This window comes from Diadema antillarum, unplaced genomic scaffold, assembly GCF_040938485.1.
Source record: "Diadema antillarum isolate AM-2024a unplaced genomic scaffold, OU_Dant_1.0 scf00000154, whole genome shotgun sequence".
Classification (NCBI taxonomy): domain Eukaryota; kingdom Metazoa; phylum Echinodermata; class Echinoidea; order Diadematoida; family Diadematidae; genus Diadema; species Diadema antillarum.
In genome coordinates this window covers 434081-461541 of record NW_027271043.1, presented here as the reverse complement: position 1 = coordinate 461541, position 27461 = coordinate 434081, and the positions used below count along the sequence as shown (strand labels likewise).

At 39.0% G+C, this 27461-nt stretch overlaps 1 protein-coding gene across 1 annotated transcript; it reads right to left on the bottom strand.

The window, feature by feature from the left end:
* Window positions 1–4923: 4923 nt before the first annotated feature.
* Window positions 4924–15395, bottom strand: LOC139721985 (uncharacterized). The gene is made up of 2 exons (XM_071633311.1): window positions 14337–15395; window positions 4924–5172 (listed from the first exon to the last, which is right to left on the bottom strand). Exons 1-2 carry the CDS (start codon window positions 15393–15395, stop codon window positions 4924–4926), a joined length of 1308 nt encoding a protein of 435 aa, XP_071489412.1.
* Between the last annotated feature and the right edge of the window lie 12066 nt (window positions 15396–27461).

Genomic DNA, 27461 nt, shown 5'->3' with positions numbered 1-27461 from the left:
AAAAGATTAATATTTCATTTGGACAAACACCAACTACTAAATAATTCCCAATATGGTTTCAGGGCACGTCATTCATGCGAGCATGCTTTAATAGACCTTCATGATAGACTGCTGAATAATATCAATAACAATAATCACTCTTTCGGAATTTTGCTTGATCTAACCAAAGCTTTTGATCTGATTAATCATGATATTCTTTTGTACAAATTATCTTACTTTGGAATTAGGGGTACAGTGTGGGACTGGTTCCACAGCTATTTAGATGAAAGATACCAATTTATTTTCTACAATAACTGTAGTTCATCATATTCAAGGGTCCAGTGTGGAGTCCCCCAGGGATCCACACTGGGCCCTCTCCTGTTTCTTTTATATATCAATGATTTATGTTATGTATCCTCCTTCTTTAATTTTGTGTTATTTGCTGATGATACCAATGTTATTTCCTCTCACAGTGATTTTAAGTACCTTGTCTCTAAAACAAATACTGAGCTTGATAAAGTGTCTGAGTGGTTTGATGCTAATAAATTAATTGTTAATTACGAAAAGACAAGCGTTATGTATTTTCGTAAACCCACAATATCTCATGTCTTAGATGAAGTTAAAATCAAGATGAATAATGTTCAATTATGTATATCAACATCAGTTAAATTTCTAGGTATTATACTTGATGAAAAATTAAAATTTAACGAACACCGTTTTTTGATTTGTAACAAAGTTTCCAAAAATATTGGTATATTATGCAAGTTACGTACTACGCTCCCTGAAAAGCAGCTATTTATGTTGTATAATTCTCTTGTCCTCCCATATTTACAGTATTGCACCATTACATGGGCAAATGCTGGTGTTACTCATTTAGATCCCATACACAAATTGCAAAAGAAAGCTCTACGTGTATGCTCTAATTCTGCTTATTTTGCCCCTTCTCAGCCTCTATTTTTTCGTTTAAAAACCTTAACAATATATGATATTTATAGATTCAAAATCGCTAATTTAATGTTCTATGTTAATAATAATTTGGCACCAGTTAATATTTCTAATTTATTTCGCCACAATAAAGATGTTCACCAATGTAATACTCGCTCACGTCTTAAATTCAATTATCCTGCAGCTAATAGTCACTCCATATTAAAATCTGTTAAGCATACCGGTCCCCGTATCTGGAACAACCTTTCAAATGACATCGCTTCTTGTTCAACCATAACTTCTTTCAAATTTAAATTGAAGAATCTTTTGATTCTTATATATAAAGAAAATAACCAAGTTCAATCATTTTATTTGATTTGAATTCCAAAAGAATTTACAATAGTTATAATATATACTCATGAATTTTATTACCAAGAGGAATATATATGCATCATGTATGTGACTGTATTTATGGGGGGGGGGAGGAGGCGTCGAACTTCACTGGGCTAAGACCTCCTTACTTATTTTTTTTTTCCATTTCAATGTATAGTATCTTCTGTGTTTTATGTACAATTTCAAACAGTTTATTATTTTACTTCATTTAAAAATTATGTTCACTTCGTCATGTACATGTACATGCATTCTATTTATCATTGTAATCTGGGGGCTTTACGCCTTTTCAAGCAATCGCTTTTTGTAGTCCCCGTTCTCCTCATCAATACTTCTTTTTTGTTTGCTATGTTGATCTCACAATGTATTTATTTTATGATGATTGAGATGAATAAACGAATTGAATTGAATTGAATATCTAGATACTTTCAATTAATGGAGGATCCCCCCCCCCAAAAAAAAAATAGTATACACTTCTGTGATTGAAATTTCCCCAGATTACATCATAAATGTGTTTACGAGATATTTGTTGCTGCCAGTATTGCCAGCAGTTGCGCCCGGTGCGCCCCCATCCCTTAATTTCCAAAGCGAAAAAAGTACAGCTACAAACGGCAGTTTTTGGACTGTAAAATGTCAAAATTTCAAGCTCACTCGCTACGCTCGCTCGCATTGAATCGTCATGCCATTCTCCTGATGTTGCTGCCGGGTAATTGCCAGCAGTTGCGCCCGGTGCGCCCCCCCTTGTTTTTCAAAGCGAAAAAATATAGCTACAAACGGCAGTTTCGGGACTGCAAGATGTCAAAATTTTCAAGCTCGCTCGCCTCAGGGAGGTGGGAAGAGAAACACCTCCCTGCTCGCATTTAATCGTTATGTCATTCTCCTGATGTTGCTGCCAGTAATTGCCAGCAGTTGCGCCCGGTGCGCCCCACCCCCCTTAATTTCCTAAGCGAAAAAAGAACAGCTACAAACGGCAGTTTTTGGACTGTAAAATGTCAAAATTTTCAAACTCGCTCGCTTCGCTCGCTCGCATTTCATCGTCATGCTATTCTCCTGATGTTGCTGCCGGGTAATTACCAGCAGTTGCGCCCGGTGCGCCCCCCCCCCTTATTTTTAAAAGCGAAAAAGATATAGCCACAAACGGCAGTTTTGGGACTGTGAAATGTCAAAATTTTCAAGCTCGCTCGCATTTAATCGTTATGTCATTCTCCTGATGTTGCTGCCAGTACTTGTCAGCAGTTGCGCCCGGTGCGCCCCCACCCCCCTTGATTTCCTAAGCGAAAAAATATAGCTACAAACTGCCGTTTTGGGACCGTACAATGTCAAAATTTTCAAGCTCGCTTGCTTCTCTCGCTCGCATTTAATCGCTATGCTATTCTCCTGATGTTGCTGCCGGGTAATTGCCAGCAGTTGCGCCCGGTGCCCCCCCCCCCCTCTTAATTTCCTAAGCGAAAAAATGTAACTACAAAAAGCAGTTTTGGGACTGTCAAAATTTTCCAGCTCGCTCGCTTCGCTCGCTTGCATTTAATCGTTATGTCGTTCTCCTGATGTTGCTGCCAGTATTAAATTGCCAGCAAATGCGCCCGGTGCGCCCCCTTAATTTCCAAAGCGAAAAAAAATATAGTTACAAACGGCCACTTTTGGACTGTACAATGTCAAAATTCATGATCGCGTTCATGATCTTCAGTGTAAGAATTAAGACAAGAAGTTTCTCTAAATGATACCATTTTATAGGCAAAATTGTTCAATGATAATCTACATAAAATGTACTGCTACCTTAAACATGTTAGACTGTTTCAAGTCGATAGAACACGCAAAAAAAAATGAATCAAATTGCACCATTTACAACATCAATATGCAAAAAGTTCTCACTGTGGGAGGGGGAACCCCCCCCCCCCCTCCCACACCCTCCCCCCTCGCTCGCATCTCTCCCTCGCATCTAACCGCTCCCCCTAAGATCAAATCCTGCACACGCCGGTGATAGGCCCCACCATTTAGTATATAGGCCTTCACAGTGATGTCGCACAGGCGGAGCAAGAGCTGAAATACCACGATGTAGTCATTCAATTATCTATGAATATTTCTTTTTCTTACTTGTTTTTTTATAGGAAAAAAATCCCAAATTTTACCAAAAGTGTGCACCAGATCGCTGAATTTGAGGTCTGAAAATGCCAAATTTTCCTCGTGTGGGAGGGGGACCCCCCTCCCACACCCTCCCCCAGGCCGCTCCGCTCCCTCGCACAGATATTCAAACTCAAAGTCCCTCCCCTACCCCCATCATTAAAACGGAAGGATGCCTCTGTGATGATTGCTTCACTGACTTAAATCAAGAAAATTGAAGAATACAATTAATAGCTACAGGAACATATCTACTACGTTATTCAAGAAATGGATATCCTTATTAGCATTTTATTGAATTTATTTGGGCATTATTCAGGGCTGCGCTACGTTTTTGAAAGGGGGGGGGGCAAAATGGCCTGTCAGTCAAGAAGAAAGAACATAAAAAGACAAGAGAAACAACAACAAAAAAGTCTTCATACTTTTAAGGTCTGATTTTCCGCCGAAAGTCGGCTGACAAGAAAACAAAAACAAAAAAACAAACAAAAACAAGAACAAAAAGTCGTCATATTTTTGCTGCCACTTCCCTCCCACTTTGCATGGAAAAGCGTGGGACATTTGATCCCTGTAAAGTGTGTGTGTGTGTGTGTGGGGGGGGGGGGGCTTCCCCCCCCCCCCCCCCCCCCCCCCCCGCAAGCTTCCCCCCCCCCCCCCCCCCCCCCCCGCCAGGGCTGCGCCGGTCCGGTTATGGGCTTGTAATCGTGGTGATGGTGACTATCGCCAATCATCCCACCCCCCCACTCCTCAGTACGGATTTACGCCGTTGTTCTCAAGGGTACATTGAGTGAGACGACGTTCTCGCGTTTCTTCATTTGCTTGATTGTGTGAAGAAGTGAACATGTTGAAACCATTGATTGCTAGTAGAATGAAGTACCGTTTTTCACAATTCGCTTGACCATTTTACGTCGACCTACAAAAAGATAATGATGTTTTTGATGATGATTTACAAATCAGAAGATCATCAGAGGTATCAGATGTATCTCACTCTGGCTTTCAGAAAATCTGTAATAAAACCTCATATTCCAATGATCGTCAATACTAATATAGGTCATGATTGTATAGCTATCTCTTCACGTATCTCCTACCGGAATTTCGTATGACGTCACAGGTATTTTGCAGAAGCTGTTGATAACATTATAGCAGCCCTCATTCGCGAGGACCTGTCTGTATATTTACACGGGCCGCGAAACTTGATGTCTGAAAGGAAAAAAAAAAAAACCCCGACAAAATCTCAATTTCCAAATTTTTGATATTTCCCAGAGGTCACGTTCTTAGATTCTTACCGTATTAGCAGGATGCCATTGATGGTGGCCCAACCCACCCTGCAGCCCTTCCACTTTGGAAAACGTTCCGCGGGCCCTTTTTTATGGAACGGCTTCCAAAAACGAACCTAGGAAAGTTTTTTGGGGGTTATGCGTTAGCTCCACCACATGACATCTATGGAGTGTATAGGTGAGGATGAGGTGTTATAAATCACAGAATGGGAGGGACGGAGGGCATCTCTAGAACGAATAGTTATGTGACGACATTGACGTCAAGGCTGTGATAAGAAATTGTGGGCGTGGCTAAGAATCTACAACTCATCTCATTGGTCGAGAAGCCAACAAAGGCTGAAACAGGAGAATAGAAGAGGAAGACGTACAGGATGGTTTTCTCTTGACTGTTCTCAAAATCACATAGCTGATAGCTGGCTCTCCTTGCCCATAGAGTTGGAAATGCCCGTTCGTTCACCTCGCGTTCGTCCTCGACATCGGAGGGGCTGTCCTAAAAGACGATGTGTCAATGGGCGTAGTCGGTGAACTCAACGTTTTACCAACGAGACCTATACATCTCTTATACCCTTATCGTCTTCCCGAGAGCGCATGAGTCTGTGGTGTAGGTGACAATTCTTGAACTAAACAACTGACCACTATGCTATTCACTTCCAAAATGGCCGTATTTGCATAATGAAGACTTGGTACAACGTGCTTAGCCTCCTGGAACAATCTTTGATGAGTTTACTATCCAACGCATTCCAACCGGTAACGGTCGCCAGTTTTCTGGACGCTGGCATGAGATGGTATTCAAGTGACATCCCTCCATAGGAGTCATCCTGCGATCATCCAAGTAAGTTCTTTTTAACCCTTTATGTACCAATGAGTCAAATGTGCACAAATTTCGCACACAAACCAATGCAAATAAATATAGCACACAAGGGGTTAAGGAGTGAGACCGAAATATCGCCCTCCCGCACTTTCAGTACAAAAAGAAAAAAAAAATCTGTGAAGTTCAAGGCGAATTTGACTTTACGTTCAAAAGTTATGATTGTTAAGCAGTCGCTGGGTGAGAAGACTGCATTGGTTTGTGAGCTAAATGCAGAACAACATAAAAAGAAAATATAAAGATCATTCCACAAAATTTCATTTTTTCTTTTTTCTTTAAGTATATAAACCCTAGACTTGAACTGATATAATTTATTAACGTTTTGGGTACTATTTTTCCTGATTTCTCTCAATTGATCTTTTATTATCCTACAAACATAACAAAATAGGATGAACTTTGAATTCTCTTAAGGTTTTTTTTTTTCTATATAATCGTTGTCCTGTAGCGATGTCACGAACCGTTGATCAACACTTTGTAACATTATCTTTTGAACGGATTACGTCCAGTTTTCCATAAACCTCACCGAAGTGCTTTAATATTGCTGCATCGATCCACTGAATCCACATACAAGTATAGGTCAACTAAAGTTGATCATGTTTGGATATCATTCTTCTTATCTCCTCTATTTATTGCACTGTTGCATAAATACACATGCTCAATTCTTTTCAGTTGTATAGCAAACTGAACATAAAACATATTTGACGACCTGGCGTGCGGTGCGCACGAAATGAGTATAAACTTTGGACATGTAAAATTAAATCATGAGGACGTGATATGCTACATAGGTCACTCAAGAGGGTTAAAATCCCGTATCTTATTTTCGCAAGTAACTTCGGATTTTATAGGGACCTACACGATATAGTGTATTTTTTTCCTTCATGTATATACTGCATGCAGGGTTTCTTGCCCCGTCGCCCAAAGCAGATATTAATATCACACCTGTACATGAAATGGATCGACCGGATCCCCATTACCCTTTCGTCCTACGGATACTACGATTATGTCTGAAACAAGCCTCAAATGCCTGTTTAGGTGGGGTGTATGAGGAAGAATACCTCAACAAAATTCTCTTTATTTTGAGACTGAAAACTTAATTTTACGGGGAATACAGTTGTTCGGCGTAGATTGAAAAATAACATGAATTTTGAGTGATAAAATTGCAGTTTTTCTTTAATATCTGAAAAGAGTTACAGCAGAATCCCCCTTCCCCTGCAAACTTCAGGACTTGCGATGGGCAAAATAAGTTGGTCCTATAATGTACAAACATGAAGATGGAACACAAAAGACGTCGAATGTTGTATTATGTATCCAAACGTATTTTTTTTTTTTATTTTACATAACTTGATTTCTTCTTCCATGTGTTTCTTGAAGGATTGTTTACAGGTGTGAGCCCTCTAATGGCCAGCGGGTGCATGCAAAGTTCTATTGGTAGGAGGTGGGGCCGCCTATAGAATACTGTCCGCACTGACCAAGGCAATGTATTACGAGTAACCTTCCGCACCATCTCCGACGGCGTTCACATTGAGGTACTATTGTTGCCTTTCCCTTTATTTCACTTCATTTCATTAATTAAGTTTCCACACAAATCATCCATGACAATGTATAAAGCAACACATAAATCATAAATTATAACTTAAGTATTTTCAAATTCTTATAAAAATTGAAATTTATTAAATTTTGCCCACAGATCAATCTATTGGAATAATAGGCAAGGTAATTGTATCATCATCTTGCCATTACATGCCTCACTTATAAGTATATGGCTACGATTGACATCAGAATTGTTGAACAGGGGTGATTACCCACAGCTTCACCGAATTTGCTATGTCATTACTTTTTGATGGCATTAATAGTTTATATTCTGAGGTACATTTTGTTTTGTTTTTTACGTCACACATGGTGTTTCCTTCTTTTTTATCGTCAAAGTGTACTGCTTGGCATGCAGTAAACAGCATGTCATCTTAATGTCTATACTGCAAACTTCTAATCTCGTGGTAATTATCATCGCTATGCACGTGGACAATGTATAAAATGTTTGCTTTCAACGTTAAAATGAAGGAGATAGGTGTTCGGGTGATTTGATTGATTTTATTTCCGCCAGGTAAAACATACCCATTATTTACAACAACATTGTAAGGTACGTAAAATCCGTAACACATAATACGCGTCATTAAATGTCGCTGGAAGACCTTACTCAGCTCGTCGGCCCAAGCGGCAGTGTTGTTCTGCAGAAAAGTCCGGGGGAAAACGCACTTGGTGTAACATTAACACACACACACACACACACACACACACACACAATTATTGAACGCTTAGAAGCTTGCATAAAGGCCATTGTAACATTCATTGTCATCGGGTCACCCCTCCCTTAGCAAAAAGGTAGCTGTATTAATGTATTAATCTATTAATATAATTAATTTTTATTATCAGGCATGTCGGCCTGAAGAACACACGATTACGTCGAAAAATATGGTTGTAATAAACAGTCCTGTTGGACTTGAATTTAATACATTTTAGACTGAAAACATCGTTGTATATAATAATACATATTATATATTTATATATATATATATATATACACACACACACACACATATATATATATATATATATATCATCTGCAATATAGTCAGATGCGTTACATCTTAATTTTCATACAAAAAGATTGCCAAGAATAAGCACAAAACCTGTCGGTTTGGCAACAGATTATGAATAACATTAATACAATGAAGAAAAACAAGGGGGTTCTACATGATGCTTGTGAAATAAAGGTTAGGTAAAACGAGAGGTCGAGGGAGGGTGGGAGAGGGGGGGGGTGATAAGAACCTCCTGAAACTAGTCTTGCCAGATCAACTTGTCATACTATTATGCATGTAGGCCTATAGGCCTATATACAATGTCATATATCAGTGTATATACACATAATACATGAACTTATACTTATACTCATAGGTTATAGTTATATATTCACGTCATATACAGTGTTGCTATCGTCATGTAAAAGTTGAATTGAAGTCACATTGAAAGAGAGAGAATGAGAAAAAAAAATCATCTAAGGAACATAAAATTCTATCAGGTGAATCGTCTCTTCAGGGCGTATAGGAATAGGAGCATGATTTGACCGACATAAACAACATTAATAATGAACAACAGAGAAAGAATGAATCCTACTAAGATCAAAGGAACGCAGTATGATTATACAGCAGGTGCATCCGCAAGTGCAAATAAACAGGTAAACATAATATAGATACAGTGACGAAAAATGAATGAGTCGTTAAAGGTTTCTACACAAAATATCACTGGTGCTGTGTGATCAACATTTTCTTTACTGCTTGCTTTATAAATGAATAGACTTGATTTTACGTTACGTATATAAGTCATAAGTGGCAGTTTATTCCAAATATTTATAACACCATGTCTTACGGTTCATGTGCTAAGGGTGCTTGAGGTTATTTAAGTGTACATCCGTTGCATGCTTTATTGAATATCAATGGATTTCTACGTTCAACTGGAACATATCTGTAAATGAAGAGCGTAGGTATCAGAGCGGAACATACACAGCACATTTTGTAATGCGTGGATATATCGTTTGTAAACATTTTGAAACAGAAGATAAGGGGATATGTGTGAGTGTTATAACCAATATTTGCATTTATGTGATATATTTGTGCGTGTGTGTGTGTGTGTGTGTGTGTGCGCACGCATGGTATAAGAATATCATGACCTTATCTACATTTCTTTGTAATCTTTGCAGAAAAAAATGCAGGAACAAATCATTTCAGTCAGGTAATCTATGGATACGCCTTTCACAAAAGCCACACCAGCTGCCACCTTATGGAATTCGAGACATCAGAAGTACGGGTACATTGAGTTCTTCAGGTGCATTTATCTTCAGAATAATGGATAACATCGCTCACACAGGCACACTTACACCTGATGAACCCTCCGATCCGAGTGAGAGCCAGAGACGTTGTCTGAAGTGGAGGTACTGTCCCGCCATGCTTTGTTTGTTTCTCATACCCATCATTGCTGGCATTTTAAACATTGCGATAGGCTCGACATTAGGAAGCAATCCGGGCAATAATACGCAGACAAAAGTGGGCATTGGCGTTTTGGTCTTAGGCATTGTCCCTCTCATATGCGCCATAGGCTGGGCATGTTATGTGAAGCGAACTACCTCGGATCGACGAGAGGTGGTTTACGGACCTGGAGGAAGCACCCCGTCCATTTACGTACTCACAACCGAGTACGGTCTTCAGCACGCATGGTCCAATAGCGTTCACTTACCACAGCCCGTGGAAGGATATGGCAGCAGGAACACCGCCTTCTTGTATCCAGACCAAACGATGCCGAATGTACCCCCAGTGGTGGGTGCGATGACTGGAGTTGCATACCCTGCATTTTATCTCCAGGGCAGACATGTATTCGGCATGCCGCAATCCGGGCAGTGCACCTGTCATACACTTACCACCAGGGATTCGCGATCAACGAATCTTGGAAATCAAGTGACAATCGATCACTCCGAACCGCCTCCCTCTTACGATGAAGTGCAACAAACAAGTATATGTTGATTAAAATAGAAGGATGATGGCATCAGTGCTAGACTAACACCATAGAATATTGCCCATCAATTTCATGTTCTGCAATAATGATGTAGTCGTTTAAATATGGAATTCTATTACATCCCAAAAGATAGAATATTGAACTTTATAATGAAGTCAATATGTATTGACCTTGAATAACGTTGTCCTATGTGAAATTCTTATGTAAGAAGTACGATTTTCTTCTGCAAATTGGCATGGTAATTGATATGTCTTTGTCTTTCACAAAAATCAAAACATTTTTCGTCTGAATTTATGTGCAAGAGAAGTTATATTCATACGGCTTTCAGATCATTCAAATCATTTCGTAAATAATGGGGCTCCTCGCGGATGAAATTGATGTATGGGGTGCCCCCTTTGTCCTGCTTCATCAGATGGGATTCTCTTCGCTTCCAGCCTAACGAGCGTCGGAAAAAAAATAGACCTCATTTCGCGTTGTAGAGTGATTACGACATCAAATCTGCCGATTTGAATATGTTACGACTGATCACCACTTTGTGAGGCTGTATAAAACATTGCACAATAGGTCAGATTCTGATGAGACCTATAAAGTCTTATATGTCTGGTTGTAATCTATAATCAGAGGTAGATATGAAGTTGATGAGCAATTGCAAAAGACTTTTGAGATACTCCCATTCCCTAGAATAATCATCTTCGTTGACTTCATCATTGTATTGTATTTCATAGACGGGTAGATACGATTGATAACTGCATCTATTCATTCGTTTTTAATTCGGTCTTTTCCCCTCATGGGGAGGATTAGCCTTTCAGCTATAGTTAAGGCTGATTTCAAAGAGGTCCTTGCCGTGCAATACGCAAAAGGACACACATGCACTCATCATTGAGTCAGTAAACAAATCAAATTATTGTGTATATACTGACAGAAAAAACGAAAGTAAAGAATAATGCATATGCTAATCAATTAAAGCTTTGCCCTGTCAAAGTATTACTGTATAGATTATGAACAAACCTCAACCGTATATTTAACAAAGAAAACAGAAAAATAAAAAATACATAGTAGGTAGAAAGCAATTTCGTGAGAAAAGAGGTGAGTAATATTGAAAGTTCATTAGTGTAGACCTTGGGCATAATATCAAACAAGTGACAAGATTATCAATTTGCCAGCAGTATCATTTGAGCAGGATCGTCGTTCAGACATTTTATGTGATGCAATGTTATTAATACAGGCGCCGGCTCTGTTTGGTGTCTCTGTAATCGAGGGTTCATGTACGGTAATTAATTGTGTTTGGATGTACAGGATATAAGTTTCAAAGGCCAGATCATGTAAGATATTGCGATTCCCGAAAAACAGAATATATAGATTTAGGTTAAACAGAGCTTGTAAAGTAATTTACATGATACAGTGTATATGCTACAAATTTAGAATTTTTTTCGTATCTGTTGTATTTTACGCAATGTATTGTATTTTTATTTGTTTTTTATTATATAATATGATGTATAATATATGATTTTATCGGGCACGGACCAGATGAAGAACAGCCATTGGGCCATTGGCTGAAGGAGGTTCCGTGCTAAAATATAATTAAATGAACTGAACTGAACTGAACTGAACTAGGACCAAGTGTAAGACTATTAAAAAGTGTAATACAAATCAACCTTTAGAAATTTTTACAGTTTATATTCATTAGAAAACGATTCAACCAAATAAATGCATATGACCTGTACGCACTATGAAGGTTTGTCTGCTATTGTTGCTATTTTGTCCTCTTACGATGCAGATCGTACTTTTGTTTTGAAAGAGAGAGAGAGAGATAAATGTGAATTACCAGTTAACCCACCTCTTAAAAATATAAAAGAAGGCTACATAACATTGCATTTAGAGAGTGAAGAAGTGTCGACTCTTTCTTTTACATCCATCATGTATCAATGTGGTGTCTAGACAATGGAGAAACGGCTGCTTGATCAGAAAAAAACAACAACAATAGCATTAATATCTGTTTTATATGCAAGTACATTCACGAAAACTAAGTTTTAGACATTTAATTGATCTATCATAATCTGTTCCATGGGGTGTGTACACACAGCGTTGCTGGGGTGACAAGACCTCGTATCAACAAAATGTTAAATGTTCAGGAGAGTAAACCCCCCCCCCAAAAAAAAAAAAACAAAAAACAAAACAAAACAAAACAAAACAAAATACAAAGCGGAAAACAAAAACAAAAACATGCCAGCCAAAGCACTATAACAAGTGGGATTCACTTTCCTTTGACATGCCATGGTGGCTTCATTTTTGGGATAAGACACCTAGAAGTTGGACAGGACATCACTTAACTGATTATCAGAGAATTAGTCCAAAAAAGTATTTTTCACCAAAATTTGAGATACAAGGTGTTGTCACCCCAGCAACGACAGATCATTAATAAACACTTCATTTATTAGGAGCTAATTAGACGGATCTATTTCCTTCTTTCAAGCATTGTTATTACCTTTCATTAAGGCATTCCATTCTTTCTTTTTTTTTTTCTTTTGCGTGTGATGCCAACGAATGTTGTCTTCTCGTCGTCTTTGTCAATATTGCACTTTGCACATGTTGACATGATTATGTGTTGGACCTACACAGTACATCAAAACTACCGATTGGTATCTAAGACTTATTAGGTCAAAGTGGATTCTACCCATTGTAAATGGATTATCTGTCTGCATTACTTACTCTCCTACTTCACATGGACATGAACATAACAGAGCCTTTCATCCAGTTTATTTGTTTTACCCTACCCTACCCTATTCACCCAAAGAATAAATAAGCTGTACAGGCAAGAAAGGGGAAAAAATCCCTTCAGGACGTTCCAGAAATTATAGGAAAAATAAACCGGATGAGAAATTAATAAGGGATGATACGATATTTTCAAATTTCCCATTTTTCGAAAAAATATTTTTTGACCAATCCAAATCAATAGTCAAAGGAGAAAATTGATATCATGTCCTCAAAATTTTTCTACGCATGTTTTTCCATGTATTTCTATGCATTTCGGAAGACTTGTTTTTGCTCTAGCTAACACAAGTAAAAGCATGCATATAATATATATATATATATATATATATATATATATTCGTATATTATACAGTTGTATATATATGTATATATATATATGTGTGTGTGTGTGCATACAGTCAAACCTGTCTACAGCGGCCACCCAAGGTAGACGGAAAAAGTGACCGCTATAGACAGGTAATCCAACTTTGTGTGCATTGCTTACATGTAGCCTACATGTATCATCGTTGTATCCTTACATGTACGTATGTGTGTACGTATGCACACACCGTCTGTTTCTATACAAATGATGCACAGGATAGAGTGCGTTAGTGTAGGCGTAGTGCACTCGAGGGTATTTACAATTGTGAAACATGCACTACACTGTAAATACCCGAGAGTGAGCTACGCCTACACTAACGCCACGAAATAATCCTGTGCATCATTTGTTTTATAAAATGGGTCGAAAATTCGAAAACTAACATCATTTTTCAGCGTTTTTCACGTACCTTTGTGGGTCAAGACGTCCGAAGATGTTCGTCCCAAACTTTTACGCACGTCGCACTCGCGGAAGTCCCGCACATACAGTACAGTGTGTATAAGTATAATGGGGGGTTGGGTTTCCGGACACCCGCATGAAAACTTACTTATTTTACATAGAATATGCACCCTTTACCTTAAAGACTTGATATAGACTCCTCATATAGGCCTACTAGACAACATACTCTGAAAACGGCGTGAGAATTAACCTGCTAAATCGTTGGATTTGCTCTTCAAAGTGACTCCATGTACGCGTCCGGTCCCATAACGCTTGGTCTACTGTACTGTACAAAGTGTACGTATAGTGCAGTATACGTACGTACGCCACATATGTTATGCACAAGGGAAGACAGGCCGGCCGGCCGGCAGCCCGAACTAGAAGTTGTTTACAGGATTGACAGCGCGTACGCGTATGCATGCAATTCATCAAAGGAGCCGCCGCGCGCACAGACGATCGGCAATCTACCATAGGATTACAGGCAGTGCAGTTGTACTGAAGTAAAGGAAGGAGGTTCAAAGATTAGTTGAATCAAGAAACTGGAAATAAACTCACTGTTGCGACGTTTCGCCAATTATCAATTGGCTTCTTCGGGCGAATGAAGCTCCCGATGATGGAATGGCCCTTAAATAGTGCGAGATTGTGCAGAGCGCACTGGACCTTGTCCAGCGCGCGAAAGACGGCTTGGGATCTTGCGAACGGCCCGGTCCCACGCGTGCGATAAATTGAAGCGGAGACCTCCTCTCTTGTTAAGTGTAGGTCTCTCCACACGTTCCCAAATGGCTTCCTTGACGCCCCTCTCAAACCACTTGGATTCTCTATCCAGAATAATCACTTGATTGGTGTTGAACGAATGTTTGCTGGCATTGATGTGTGTGTATACTGCTGAATCCGGGATGCTTTCTGAGTTGCTGGGTCTTCTGTGTTGGTTCATGCGAGCTTTTAGTGATTGTTGTGTCTCCCCTATGTAGAAATCATGGCAATCCTCCTGGGCACATCGGATGCCATAGACTACGTTTCTCTGTTTTTCTTTGGCGACTCGGTCCTTGACGTGAACTAATCTCTGCCTTAATGTGTTGTGGGGCTTGAAGGCAGTAGTGATGCCCTGTTTCTGAAACAGCCTTTTGATCTTGTCCGACAGATCATGCACGTACGGGATAGTGATGGTGACTTTCCGTCCCTGTGTACCATAGGTTCTCTGTGTGTTCTTGCTTTGTCGTTTCGGGGTGTCTGCTTTAGAGAATGCCCAGTCTGGGTATCCACATCCAGCCAGGGCGTTTTTGATGTTGGTCTTTTCTTTTTCAACCTCCGGTGGACTGTGAACTATGGTGTCTGCTCTGTGGAAGAGGGTCCTGATGACTGCAAGTTTGTGAACCAAGGGGTGATGTGACTGGAAATTAAGATACTGGTCCGTATGGGTCGGTTTCCTGTACACTGAAGTGGAGAGGGTACCATTTGAATCGACGTGGACCTCAACATCTAGGAATGCCAGATGTCCATCCTTGCATGTTTCTTGTGTAAAGGAAATGTGCTTGTCCAAGGAGTTGATATGACCAAAGAAAGACGCACTCTCTTCGTCATGGAGGATGACAAAAGTGTCATCCACGTAGCGGAGCCAGATACGTGGTTTGTGTCCAGAGTAGGTACTCAGTGCTGTGGCCTCAAACTCTTGCATGTAGATGTTGGCCACTGTGGGAGAAACTGGTGAACCCATAGCACATCCATGTTGTTGTATGTAGTGCTTGCCGTTGAAAGAGAAATAGGTTGTACTCAAACAAACCCCTAACGCTTCAACAATCTGATCTATGGAAAGTGAAGTACGATCCTTCCAGCTGTCATCCCGACTAAGACATGTCCTAACCGCATAAACTGCTTCTGATGAGGGAATCGATGTAAATAAGGCACTTACATCATATGATACTAATGTTTCATTATCCGCTAGTTTGATGTGTGAAATCTTCTCAACGAAGTCTTGGCTGTTTTTCACGTGGTGAGGGGACTTCCCTACTAAGGGACTTAGAATGTTGGCAAGGTGTTTGGCAAGGCTGTAAGTCACCGAGCCAATGCAGCTTACAATAGGTCTCACTGGAATGGGATCAGGTTTATGTACCTTTGGCAGGCCATAAAATCCTGGTACTGTAGGTTCTGTAGGTGGAGTCAAGAACTGTTTTTGTCTATCGCTGAAACCACCTTCCTTGTGGATCTTGTTAATGACACCAGTTACTGTCTTCCTATATCCATTGGTAGGGTTGTAACCTATGGTCTTATAGGTCTTCTTATCGTCCAACAAATCTAAACATTTGTCAGTGTACTTGTCTTTGTCAAGCACAACTACACACCTCCCTTTATCTGCTGGTACAATAACAGCTAATAACAATGTTCTTATCCCCTGCTAACTCTTCCAAAGCACGTCGTTCTTTTTCTGTGATGTTCGGTTTCGGTAATTCAGAGTGACATAATAGGGTACTCACGTCATGCCGTAACTCCTCTGCAGCATCAGGTTTGATGTTACATAGTCGGATGGCAGACTCAGTAGCGGTAATCAGTTCCGATACGGGTAGTTGTGTAGGTGATGTCGCAAAATTTAGACCTTTTCCTAAGAGAGATTTTTCCTCATGTGATAATTCCCTAGATGACAGATTTCTCACCCAACTCGATGGGACAGTGGATGACACACATGTAGGCTTGCTACGTCTCCAGTTATGATCCAAATCCGCTCGTGATTCACATGTATCACGGAGCTTCGAGAATTTTCCAATATGGCGCCGTTTGGTGAGCTCGTGTTGTGCCAACTGCGCATGTGTAGTGTAATCGTTGATTTGTCGGACAACCTCGGCTGGAAACTGCTCTCCTATCTTCTTTTCCAAGCAATTTTGATGTGCTTTCAAATTATCTAACTTGTGATTGATTTGTCTGACCCTTTCGTTGAGTAATTTCCTCTCGGCGTTCTTCAAGATGTTCAGTGCTTTATGACCTCGAACATTACTCTTTAGCTGAACGCTGGTGGGTATAATGTTGTCGTGTAGACAACGTAGATTGAACCGCAGGTGATTACGGAAATTCGCGATTTTCCTAGCCGTCTTTTCGCTGTTTCTGCACAATCTCACACATTCCTGACCGAATTCGTGTCGGATAGACTGATGTAAATTCTTCTCATTCATCCAGTCGAAGTACAAGATCAAAGATTAGTTGAATCAAGAAACTGGAAATAAACTCACTGTTGCGACGTTTCGCCAATTATCAATTGGCTTCTTCGGGCGAATGAAGCTCCCGATGATGGAATGGCCCTTAAATAGTGCGAGATTGTGCAGAGCGCACTGGACCTTGTCATCGGGAGCTTCATTCGCCCGAAGAAGCCAATTGATAATTGGCGAAACGTCGCAACAGTGAGTTTATTTCCAGTTTCTTGATTCAACTAATCTTTGATCTTGTACTTCGACTGGATGAATGAGAAGAATTTACATCAGTCTAAAGGAAGGAGGTGTGTCTCATTTCAGCGCTTCCTATTGGCTACATTCTTGAACCCATTTTATAAATGCATTTAACCATACCGGTACATATGAAATTGTTGCACAGTAGTATGTGTATTGTCTTGAAGAAAGCTTAACACTTACTAGTGCATTATTATGACTGAATGGGGGATGAATGCAGCGGTGGCTATCACTGAAAGTTGCCCGCATGGGTACAAAGCAGAAAAACACGATGAATTATCGGCTCGGCTACGGCTCCATTGGGTTTTTGACCGCCATAGACAGGTTAAAAATCTACCGCGGGAAACAAAATTTGTGGCCGCTGGCCGCGTTAGACAGGTGGCCGCAGGGTCTTTAACAAGGCTTTTCTCTCGGGGGGATTTTTCAGTGGCCGCTATAGACAGGTGGCCGCTAAGGCAGGTTTGACTGTATATATATATATATATATATATATATATATATACATATATAAAGATATATATATATATATAAATATATATATATATATATATATATATATATGTGTGTGTGTGTGTGTGTGTGTGTGTGTTCATATATGTATATATGTATATATATATATATATATATATATATGTTCATATATATATACCTGTATACAGACTAAAAAAAGTAAACACTTCTTCACCTTTATATTTCTTATAGAATATTTGGCTAAAAGTTAATGTATTAGGCATCATATAAGAGAAGAAATTTAATTTGCTATCAGCATGGTAGATCAATAAAAATGTAAGCTTTACGCATGAGTGTACACACTTGGTTTTTTCTTTCAAGACACAAAAGTAAGCACTGCAAAAATGAATTAGTTGTCAGCCATGCGTAAGTGCTCATCCATGTAACAACGAGAGCATAAGACAAATTTAACACAATAAAAAACATGAATTAACTTGTTAAAAATAGAGCTGTGATCTCTTATTACATCTCTGAAGCCGACAAGATCAATAAAGACTACAATGGAGAAAAATGAGAAAAAAATTCTGTCAAATCTAAATTCAAATGAAATTACAGAAGAAACGATATCAACACAAATGGCAGAAATTTGAATTTATTTCTCAAATCAGGAAAATTGTCAACATTTTGGTTCTTGAATTTGTCTCATGATTTCTTGAATTACTAAATCAAAAGAATAGAATAAAGATATTCTGCTCATTCAGTCATCTTTGTGCCCTCAATTCCTTTGTCATTTGAATTTTGAGTTGACAGACAATTTTTATTTCCCCCTTTTAGTTTCCCACTTTTATTTTGTTAAAGGTTATAAAGAGATAAAGTGAAGGGAAACTTATTTTTGGGTATCATTCATGTCTTTTATTGTGTAATTTTTTTTTTGGTCATCATTGTTATCTTGAAAACATTTGAATATGAAAGACAGCATGCCAATTGGTGACATTTTTACTTGAGGGAACAAAACAAATGTGTTTACTCATGCATAAAGTTTTCCTTTATATTGACCTACAAGGTTGAGAGCTTATTAAATTACCATTTGATATAGTATATAATACGTTGATTTTAATCAAAATCTTCTATGAAAAATATGAAATCGAAAAAGTGTTTACTTTCTTTTTTCGCTGAGTGTATACATATCAATTAACATTTGTTCTGTTTATTATCTGTTTTTTAGGCAAATTTTATCGTTATACAGCTGAAAATATATACAAGATTTTTGCCATTTCTGTACGAAATGACTAAGAGAATGTGACTGCATGACATCATCAACTTGCTGAATAATGGTCAAGAAGTGTTTCTAAAAACATTTGAAATGTCAATATGTCGTCATATTGATGATTTTTAACTGTTCTGTAATAATTTTGTTTTCTGTTTCTTATCAAATGTGTAAAAAAAAAAATGGTCCACGCAAAATGTTGTTCTGACATTGTCGCGGTAACTTAGCCAAAGTCCAACCAAGCCGGCTTTTGTAATTGCCATGACATTATACCCTGGCATTACCGCGGTAATCCTCTGTGAAGACCCTAAAAGAAACATACCCAACAGTACCGAGAGAATGACACACTCCGTGCCGATCACTTGATTGGATTGTTACCGCACTCCCTCAGCGCATGAACGGGTAGCTTGTTATGGAAACCTGCACGAGAAAGATTTTTTGGTGGGTTTGTACCCCTAATTGCACCCACCCGCAGTTTTGCCTGAAACGAGTAATGTTGTTTTGCAGAACTTTTTTTTTCACTGCGGGGTAAGTTCTGATTAAACAGACACTCTTCGATATTGACATATATTTTAGTCTTTTTTTGACATCTGTTATTCACTATATTATTCTCTGTTAGCAAGGAAAACGAAATGACGTGATTTGTGGGTGCCTTTCCTCATTATTTTAAACACGCACTGTCTTTTAAGAAGTGTTAATTTGTTATTTGTTTTTTATGTCTCTATTTCGAGAGTTTAACTCTTTTTGATAGCTGAAAGTAGGTTAGTGTGTTTGTGTGTGTCTGTCTATTGGGGAGGAGGTGCTGGCTAGCATTCAGCCGTGTTGGATGAATGGGCGATGTTTTTATAATGCTGTTATAGTTAAGCCACTGAAGAATTTTTGGATCATTAGTTAGATTCACAAGAACGATAATTAGCCGAATGGAAATCTTGAGATTTGTATCCCTATCGAAATCTCGAGTTTTTGCCCTCGCGGACACAAAACTCCCACAAATTATCGCGATCAGTATCGCTTATTTCTGAAATATCCCGATGATTCGCCCCGCGGTGACCGTGTGAACGCTGAACCAAATAATCTTGAGACTTTATATCTCATCATTCAAAGCGCACATCACAACAGCTTGCGCACCATCACACACCACTGTGACGCCGAAGAACAAAGGGCAAAGAGAAGCCATCAGAGTGAAGCGGTCTGTGTGGCAAATTAGCGGAATCTTTCTTTTCGTGTGAATGTTTGCAGATATCTCGAGACTTAGATCGCGATCGTTATCCAGCTTTTTCTGTCCATGTTTACGCTTGCAAAAATTTTCGAGATATGGAACGCAATCGTATTCTCGCTAGTTTGTACGTGTAAATGCGGTTATTGATTCCTATGCAGGGGAAATGTCATTAATATTATCGAGGTTCTCATACTCTGTGGCGGAGAGACATGCACAGCTTGGCAGACTCCTTTTTCAAAGCATTTACCGTCTTTGCTATGAAGAATGGCAACTGAGCCATCAAAAATGAAGAACTAAAACAAACAGATTAAAAATGTGTAGTTATTGCACTATACCAGGAGGAATCAAAATAATTTTGATGCACTTTAAGTTAATATCTTCAGGCCCGCTGTTCTAAACGATGTAAAAATATTTGATGCACACGTCGATCGTTGCATTGTAAAACGTATTTCATATTCGAAGTTATCAAGTTTTGGTTTATGTAGCGTGCTATTTCCCATTGGGGAGCTGAGCCGCTTTTACTAATAGTTTATGATTTTCCATTTTATTGCCGATCGAGGTCGTGATTACCCACGACATTACAGATTATGTTTACTTTCCACAGGTTGTAGTCGGTGAAGCAAGCCTGCGCGCTGTCGAGCAATATTACCCATATACTCAGATGTATAGAAAGGTATGCTATTATCTCCTTGAAGGGCGCATGAGCCTGAAAATTCTCTAATTAGACAACTTACAACTGTCTTATGTTCTCTACCGATTATAGCTGTATTGGTTTAATGCAGAATTTAAAAAAAAAATCGTATTACGCTCCCTGGAACAATCCCTCGTGTTATTGTGTTTGGCATCTCACGTATTTCATCCGTCGACGCCACGGCTCCCTTTCTAGATTCCGGCATGAGATGGTAATACTACAGGGCAGACATCTATCAAAAGCGGAAATCCTGCGATCCGGCCTGCACGGTAAGTTGGAATAAACCTATATTGATTTGATTTGATTTGATTTGATTGGTTCCTGCATTGTATCATTGCAGATACATACACACAATTATATCATATACATTGATGGTACCATACATATAAATGGATATACATAAACATTAACTGCTAACAAGGTAAGTTTCTTCCTTACCTTTAGAATGTACAGCAATACAGTTTCTTCATTGCCTTTACAATGTACAACAGAACATAATCAGTGATGCAATGAGAAACGTAGAAGGGCTACAGCTTAAGCATTGCTTGATTTGCATGCAGCCCTCGTACATAATACAGAACATACAGGGAAATAAGGGGAGGGATGACTTGCATAGAGATAGGATAGGAGAAAGGAGAGAGGAGAGGTCTGTCTGCTTTCGCTAATACACAAAGTTAGGTCACCTGGATCACTGAATAGTAAAGCATGGCAAAGTATTTTCTCACCGAGGTACAGGTGAACAGTTACAGGTCATGGTCGCTTATACGCAATAAATTCTGAACGGCAGCAATTCTACGAGGGAATTTCATATACAATACAATTGCAATGACATTATAGGATCACTGATATCCAGATATATAAGATCACTGATATAAGATCACTGATAACTGATATCCACTGATATCCACTGATATCCAGTGATATCACTGATATTATTATACGTGTGAATTGAGCAGATGCAGCGTTATCTCATTTCATTTCATTTATTTCATTCCTTCTTTTTTTCGGCAAACATAACACGAAATGAATGAGAAGATATAACATAGGCATGTATTCGACTTTACATGGTAAATAATGGTTAACAAATACGAAATTATACATGCATACCGGCAAAATACAAAGTTATTTTTGGAGAGAAAACAAAAGAAAGAACTGAGAGGTTCACTAAGAAGCATGCTTGTAAATTGTGAACCACTGAAAGGATTATTGTGAATACATTAAACTTTTTTTTTTTTACAAAGACAGGACAGAACAAGACAGTAGAAACACAACGACATTACATGATTTTACAGTAGGGTATACCATGACAGTAATAAAACGCAAAAGAATAATGGAAAGAAAGGAGAGAAAGAAAAAGGAAAGGAAAGGAAAAGCCAACACATTATAAGAATTGTGATTTTTAATTTGATTAAGGAGATGTTTAGATTGACTTATTTCGGTGTTTACTGTTTTTATGATTTTTTGATAAAGAATACACGTTCTTTTAAAGGTAATAATAAAAAAATTATATGATTATGATAAACAAAAATTTATCACTTGTTTATGCTCCTTTCTAGGGAAAAAAAGTTGTTGCCATAGCAACGATAATAATGTGGCATGAACGTAGTGAAAAAACTCATAATTATCATAGCAATTTGTAATGAGTATGCCACTCAAACTTTCCATCTTTTCATGCTTTTTGATGAAAAAAAATCATTTTCTTTTAAAAAATAGCTGTTACCATGGCAACCGTTATTGCTATGAGGTTGCTGTGACAGTCGGAAATTGTGAGTTTTAATTTGATTGAAGCGTGATATGTTTATGTTGACTTATTTGGTGTTTTTAGCATGCTTTTGTGCTGTTTATTGAAGAATACATGTTATTTCAAAGAAAATCATTTGTTTGAACATCGGGATCAGATGAGGAAATTGAGGTGCTTCGATCAGCTCGATCAGCCGAGCAAAGTTTGTACAAATAAGATAATGTAAAAAATACACAATAGGCGTTTTTACATCAGCCCGATGTTTCGAAGTAGCGCGCTATTTTCTGACTTGGGAAATTAAACAATATCTCGAGCTTGGTTGATGTGAAAACGCCTAATGATAAAATCAATGATTGACGATGAACCCTTAGGCTGTAAAGGCCAGCTAAGTAATGAATCGTATATATTATCTTAATATGAGTTTAACAAAAAAAAAAGAATAATAACTTACGCTTAGACGAATTCAAAGATAAAGAATTTTTTATATTACAACTTAAAGAATTCCAAAATCTAGGGCCAGTGTATATAAATGTATTTTGGGCTAATAACGTTCTCAGAAGGGGTAAATGAAACTCATTTGATCGCCTGGTGGGATAATTATGAAAAGATTGATTTCGTGGAAACATTGACTTTTATAAGTGTGACACAACAGTGAATTTTCGGGGAATCGATAATCCGTTCAAAAGAATTCGGCTCCGTAACATCGCTGGGAAAAAGTCAATACCCCTTGTTCTGGAGGTCAGTTCAGATATAAGAGGACTAAAATTTATTACTAAGTACGCAATATTTTGATGACTTAAATTGTTATTACTGAAATATTTTAAGCTTAATATGATCTCCCTGATTTCTGACAGAGGTAGTGAAGTTGCTTTTATTGTGCTAGAAAAAAGAAAAGTTAAATTTTTTATTTCATCCAGCGATGGGTGGACCGAAACACTATAATGAAAATCAAAACATTCATACAGATTCCCCGATTTTCTTCAATTAGTTCTACCTTAAAGAGTACATTATATTCAATCCACAAACATGTATCTATCGTTGGTTACTTAAATTCGATTCCTATTTTATCTACTCGCTGTACTTGCTTCTTTGCATTTAAAATTACATTCCTCTCATAACGAAGTTTATAGAACATGCAGATTTATATAATCAGTATGTTGTAAAAATCCATGGCGGCAAACAAACAATAGGCACACATGCTATCGAAGACAGTCACGTAAGCCCAGAAAGATATTGTGTTTACTTATAAAGGGAGAAAGGTAGATACTCTTGCATTTGTCTACGTTCCAATCTACTAAATTGAATACTTTGGACTTGCATTGTACACAAGAAATAGAAGCATGTAATTGTGCTTTGTTTTAGGGCAAAAAAACAAAAACAAACCAGCTGGAGCTCCGTGACTGTCAGTACCTGAAATAGACTGAAATAGACTGAAATAGATCTGGAAATTCTTTAACAATAAGCCATTTGGGATGATTTTATTGATGGAATTCATGTCTACGTCATAAGATTATTTGCATTACTGTCTAGCTACCTTCCATCTCCACTTCTTTACGACAGCGTCGCCAGTATAGTGAGTAGGTGGAGTCGTGGCCGGGGGGGGGGGGGGGGGGGGGGGGGTGGGGGATGGGGAGGGTGCAGACTGCACGATTACATTGGCCGACCAACCAGATGCATTTCTTGGGGAGAGCCACAGCCTCCAATTCACGATTCACCTTGGTACCTTCAAGTTTTCTAGTCTTATCGGTCCAATGTCTCTATACCACGCTCGATGATTCTGATCTGCTCACGCCAAATTTCATTATTTCATGTTAATATTCCCACCCAAACTTTATCAGGACTGGTCCACTTCAAATGAAACACTACAGTCAGTCAGAATTTGCAATGTCAAATGTGGCTGTCAACGCCCTCGCTCGTGTAACTAACCTTCGCCGTATAGCGGTGCAGTGGAACTCTACATTTAGTGATCGTATTGTCTCCTGCAGCAAGGCTCGGTAATCTGTAACCTCGGTAACCTGTAACTCCCCCTTTTTCCGTTCATTGTTTCTTCCTCGCTCTGGGATTCAATTGTGATCTCCCTGAATTTCACTATAGCTATCGTGGCTATGGTCCCACTATAACTTTATGCGAGCTGGTCAAATCTACAGAGAACACTGCAATTAAAGTCAGAATTCGCATTAGAAATGACTCCTGATGAACATTATCAAAGTGACTCATTGCAAGATATTCGCGCCATTGATGAAGCGCGAATTGATAAAACTGATTGATACACCTCACGGATTTTCGTCCCGGAACAGTTGTCTTTAGCCAGCCGAAAACCACTTAACCAACCCTCTACTAGTGCATGCAACGGTACATTGATGCATTCATTGAATTCATGAAGGCGAACGGATGTAATATCTGCGCTGTGTTCAGGACTGGTGTTCGTTCGCATTGGCTTTCTCGGCTGAACCATCAAAACGTCCAATTCTTACCTTATATTGTACGTTAAGACTTGGAGTTTTATTTCCGGGTCCATAAGTGATGACAGTGACAATGACACTAACAGTGACAGTGACAAAGTCGGGTATGTAGAAGAATAAGCAAGGGTGAAGCGACCGAGATTACATTAGCTTGTTTGTTTGTTTGTTTTCGTTGTTGCTTAGTTTTATGTTCATGTCATTAATATTTGCGCATCACAGCTGCGGGCACTGAAATGTTACAATTTACACAAGCAGTCAGCTCTGATCTTTCAGCTGGTTAGTGCATCGCAGTTTACAGTTTAGCTAGCTGCTTGGCTTGCCAGGAGCAGTGCAGCAGCAGCAGCGAGCAGCAGAAGTAGTTAAAACACATGTACATGGTGAGTAGACGTAAAGCAGGGTTCCCACTTTAGCCGAGTTACAGTGCCGAGCTTTGGCGAGTTGTGGCGAGTTGACTCAAAGGGGCACTCGCGCTAACTCGCGTAAAGCTCTTCATGTAACTCGGGATAACTCGCGACAACTCGTAGTCAATCTGCAAAACTCCCCGTGAACTCGCGAGTGGTTCAAAAATTTTTGAACATGTTCAAAATTTTCCCTAACTCGAAGTAACTAATGCTGAACTCTTTTAAACTCGTAATATACTCGTACTACTCGTAACAAACTCTCAATACTCGGACGAAGCTCGCGATGAACTCTTCGTAACTCGCCACCTTCAAGTATATACGCGAGTTCTGCTCGAGTTTTGAAGAGTGCAATACGAGCACTACGACCCTATTACCAGTATGTGTAAGGGCGAGTTGCCCTCGAGCTAAGCGCGAGTTTAGATCGAGCTCTGCGACTTACAACGAGTTTTGTGTTCGCTTATTCAGAGTGCTTTGAACTGACCTATTGATATGGAATTATTCACATTTCACAGAGATTGCGCAAACTCATGACGGACTCGTAACGGGCTCGTAACAAGCTCTTCATAACTCGATGAAAGCTCGATTTAAGTCGTACACAGGTCATCACAACTCGCCCCAATATCGGTGTGACTCGTATCTCGCTCTGATCACTCGTACCGCTATCGTAGTAAAGTCGATGTTGCCTCGTAGATCACTCATGCGCCGCTCATTAAAATTGACAAACTTCACGCGAGTTCACGCGAGTTCAAGCTCGCGCAGCTCGGCACAACTCTGGACTACAACTCGGCTAAGTGGGAACCTTGCTTAAGGTCTTCGTCTCGCGTAAGTAACGGAACAGTTTAATACAGTTCCGAATTCAGTTAAACATTTAAATCTACAGTGCAGACTACATATTAAGGTAAGTTATCCATATTCAGATCCGAATGTGCGATAGCCATTGGTTCTTGAACTACCAAGGTTATGGTGGTTTCCACCCAAATAAGGATCAGCACCCCCCAAAATAGGGAACATTTTGGGCACCATTTAGGTCCTTCACAACATTCCAACAAACCTGTTGCAATTCTCGTGGTCGCGTATCTGTGTAATGTGACATGGGGTCACGGAGAGCAATGGATGGAGTGAATGAAACCAAACCCACGTCACGTGGAACCACTCGACATAGGCCTACTCTTGAAAGGAATATTATCTTCTTCAATTCCGTAATTGACCTTTTTCAGATATGATCCATTTTAACATTTCTTGTAACTACAAACGATTTCATTGACAAATTATGAAAAAGACCGGTTTGTTTCTGGCATGTCGAATCTATTCTACGATGAAGAGACTACTATTACTACTATGCTACCACTAATAATAATAATGATAATAATAATAATAATAATAATGGCCTCTTGTAAAGGGCTAAAGTCCCTCAAGAAATAATGCCCTTGGCACTGTACATTGACCAGCACGAACAATACATAATACAACCATACGTTAAGTAAATACGACAGCTTATCGGAACAAATGAAATTCAAAAACAAGCAAAATGCTACTTATTCGTAACGAAATTAACGTCGGAACATAAAAAAAACTAATCATAAGCTAATGATGCGGTAACGTATACAAATCAATATTAAGTTATATTGACCATACTTCATTCACAGTTAAAAATTGAACAGATATGTTTTGAGAAGTTGCTTGTAGGAACTGGTGGAAAAAGCCTGGCGAAATAAAAAAAGAGGAAGATTATTTTAGAGAAAAGGATCGGCATGGGAAAAGCTTGGGTCTCCAAAAATGTGAGAGGACCGAGGAACGTGTAGAAGTAAAGTACCTGATGAACGGAGTCTACGAGGGGTTGATAGAGTTCTGAAGATCGAGTGGCAAGGATCCATGGACTGTGTGGTAGACCAGAAAGAGAACTCTGAAGAAAACGCGCTTTTCGACTTGTAACCAATGAAGGGACTGAAGAACTGGAGTTATGTGATAAGATTTTTTAGTGAGGGTTACGAGTCGAGCTGCAAAGTTTTGGAGACGTTGAAGTTTGGAGAGCTATTGTAAGGAAAGACCAAGAAGGAGAGAGTTACAAAAGTCAAAGAGAGAACAAATGAAGGCGTGCACAAGCTGTTCTGTCGCACT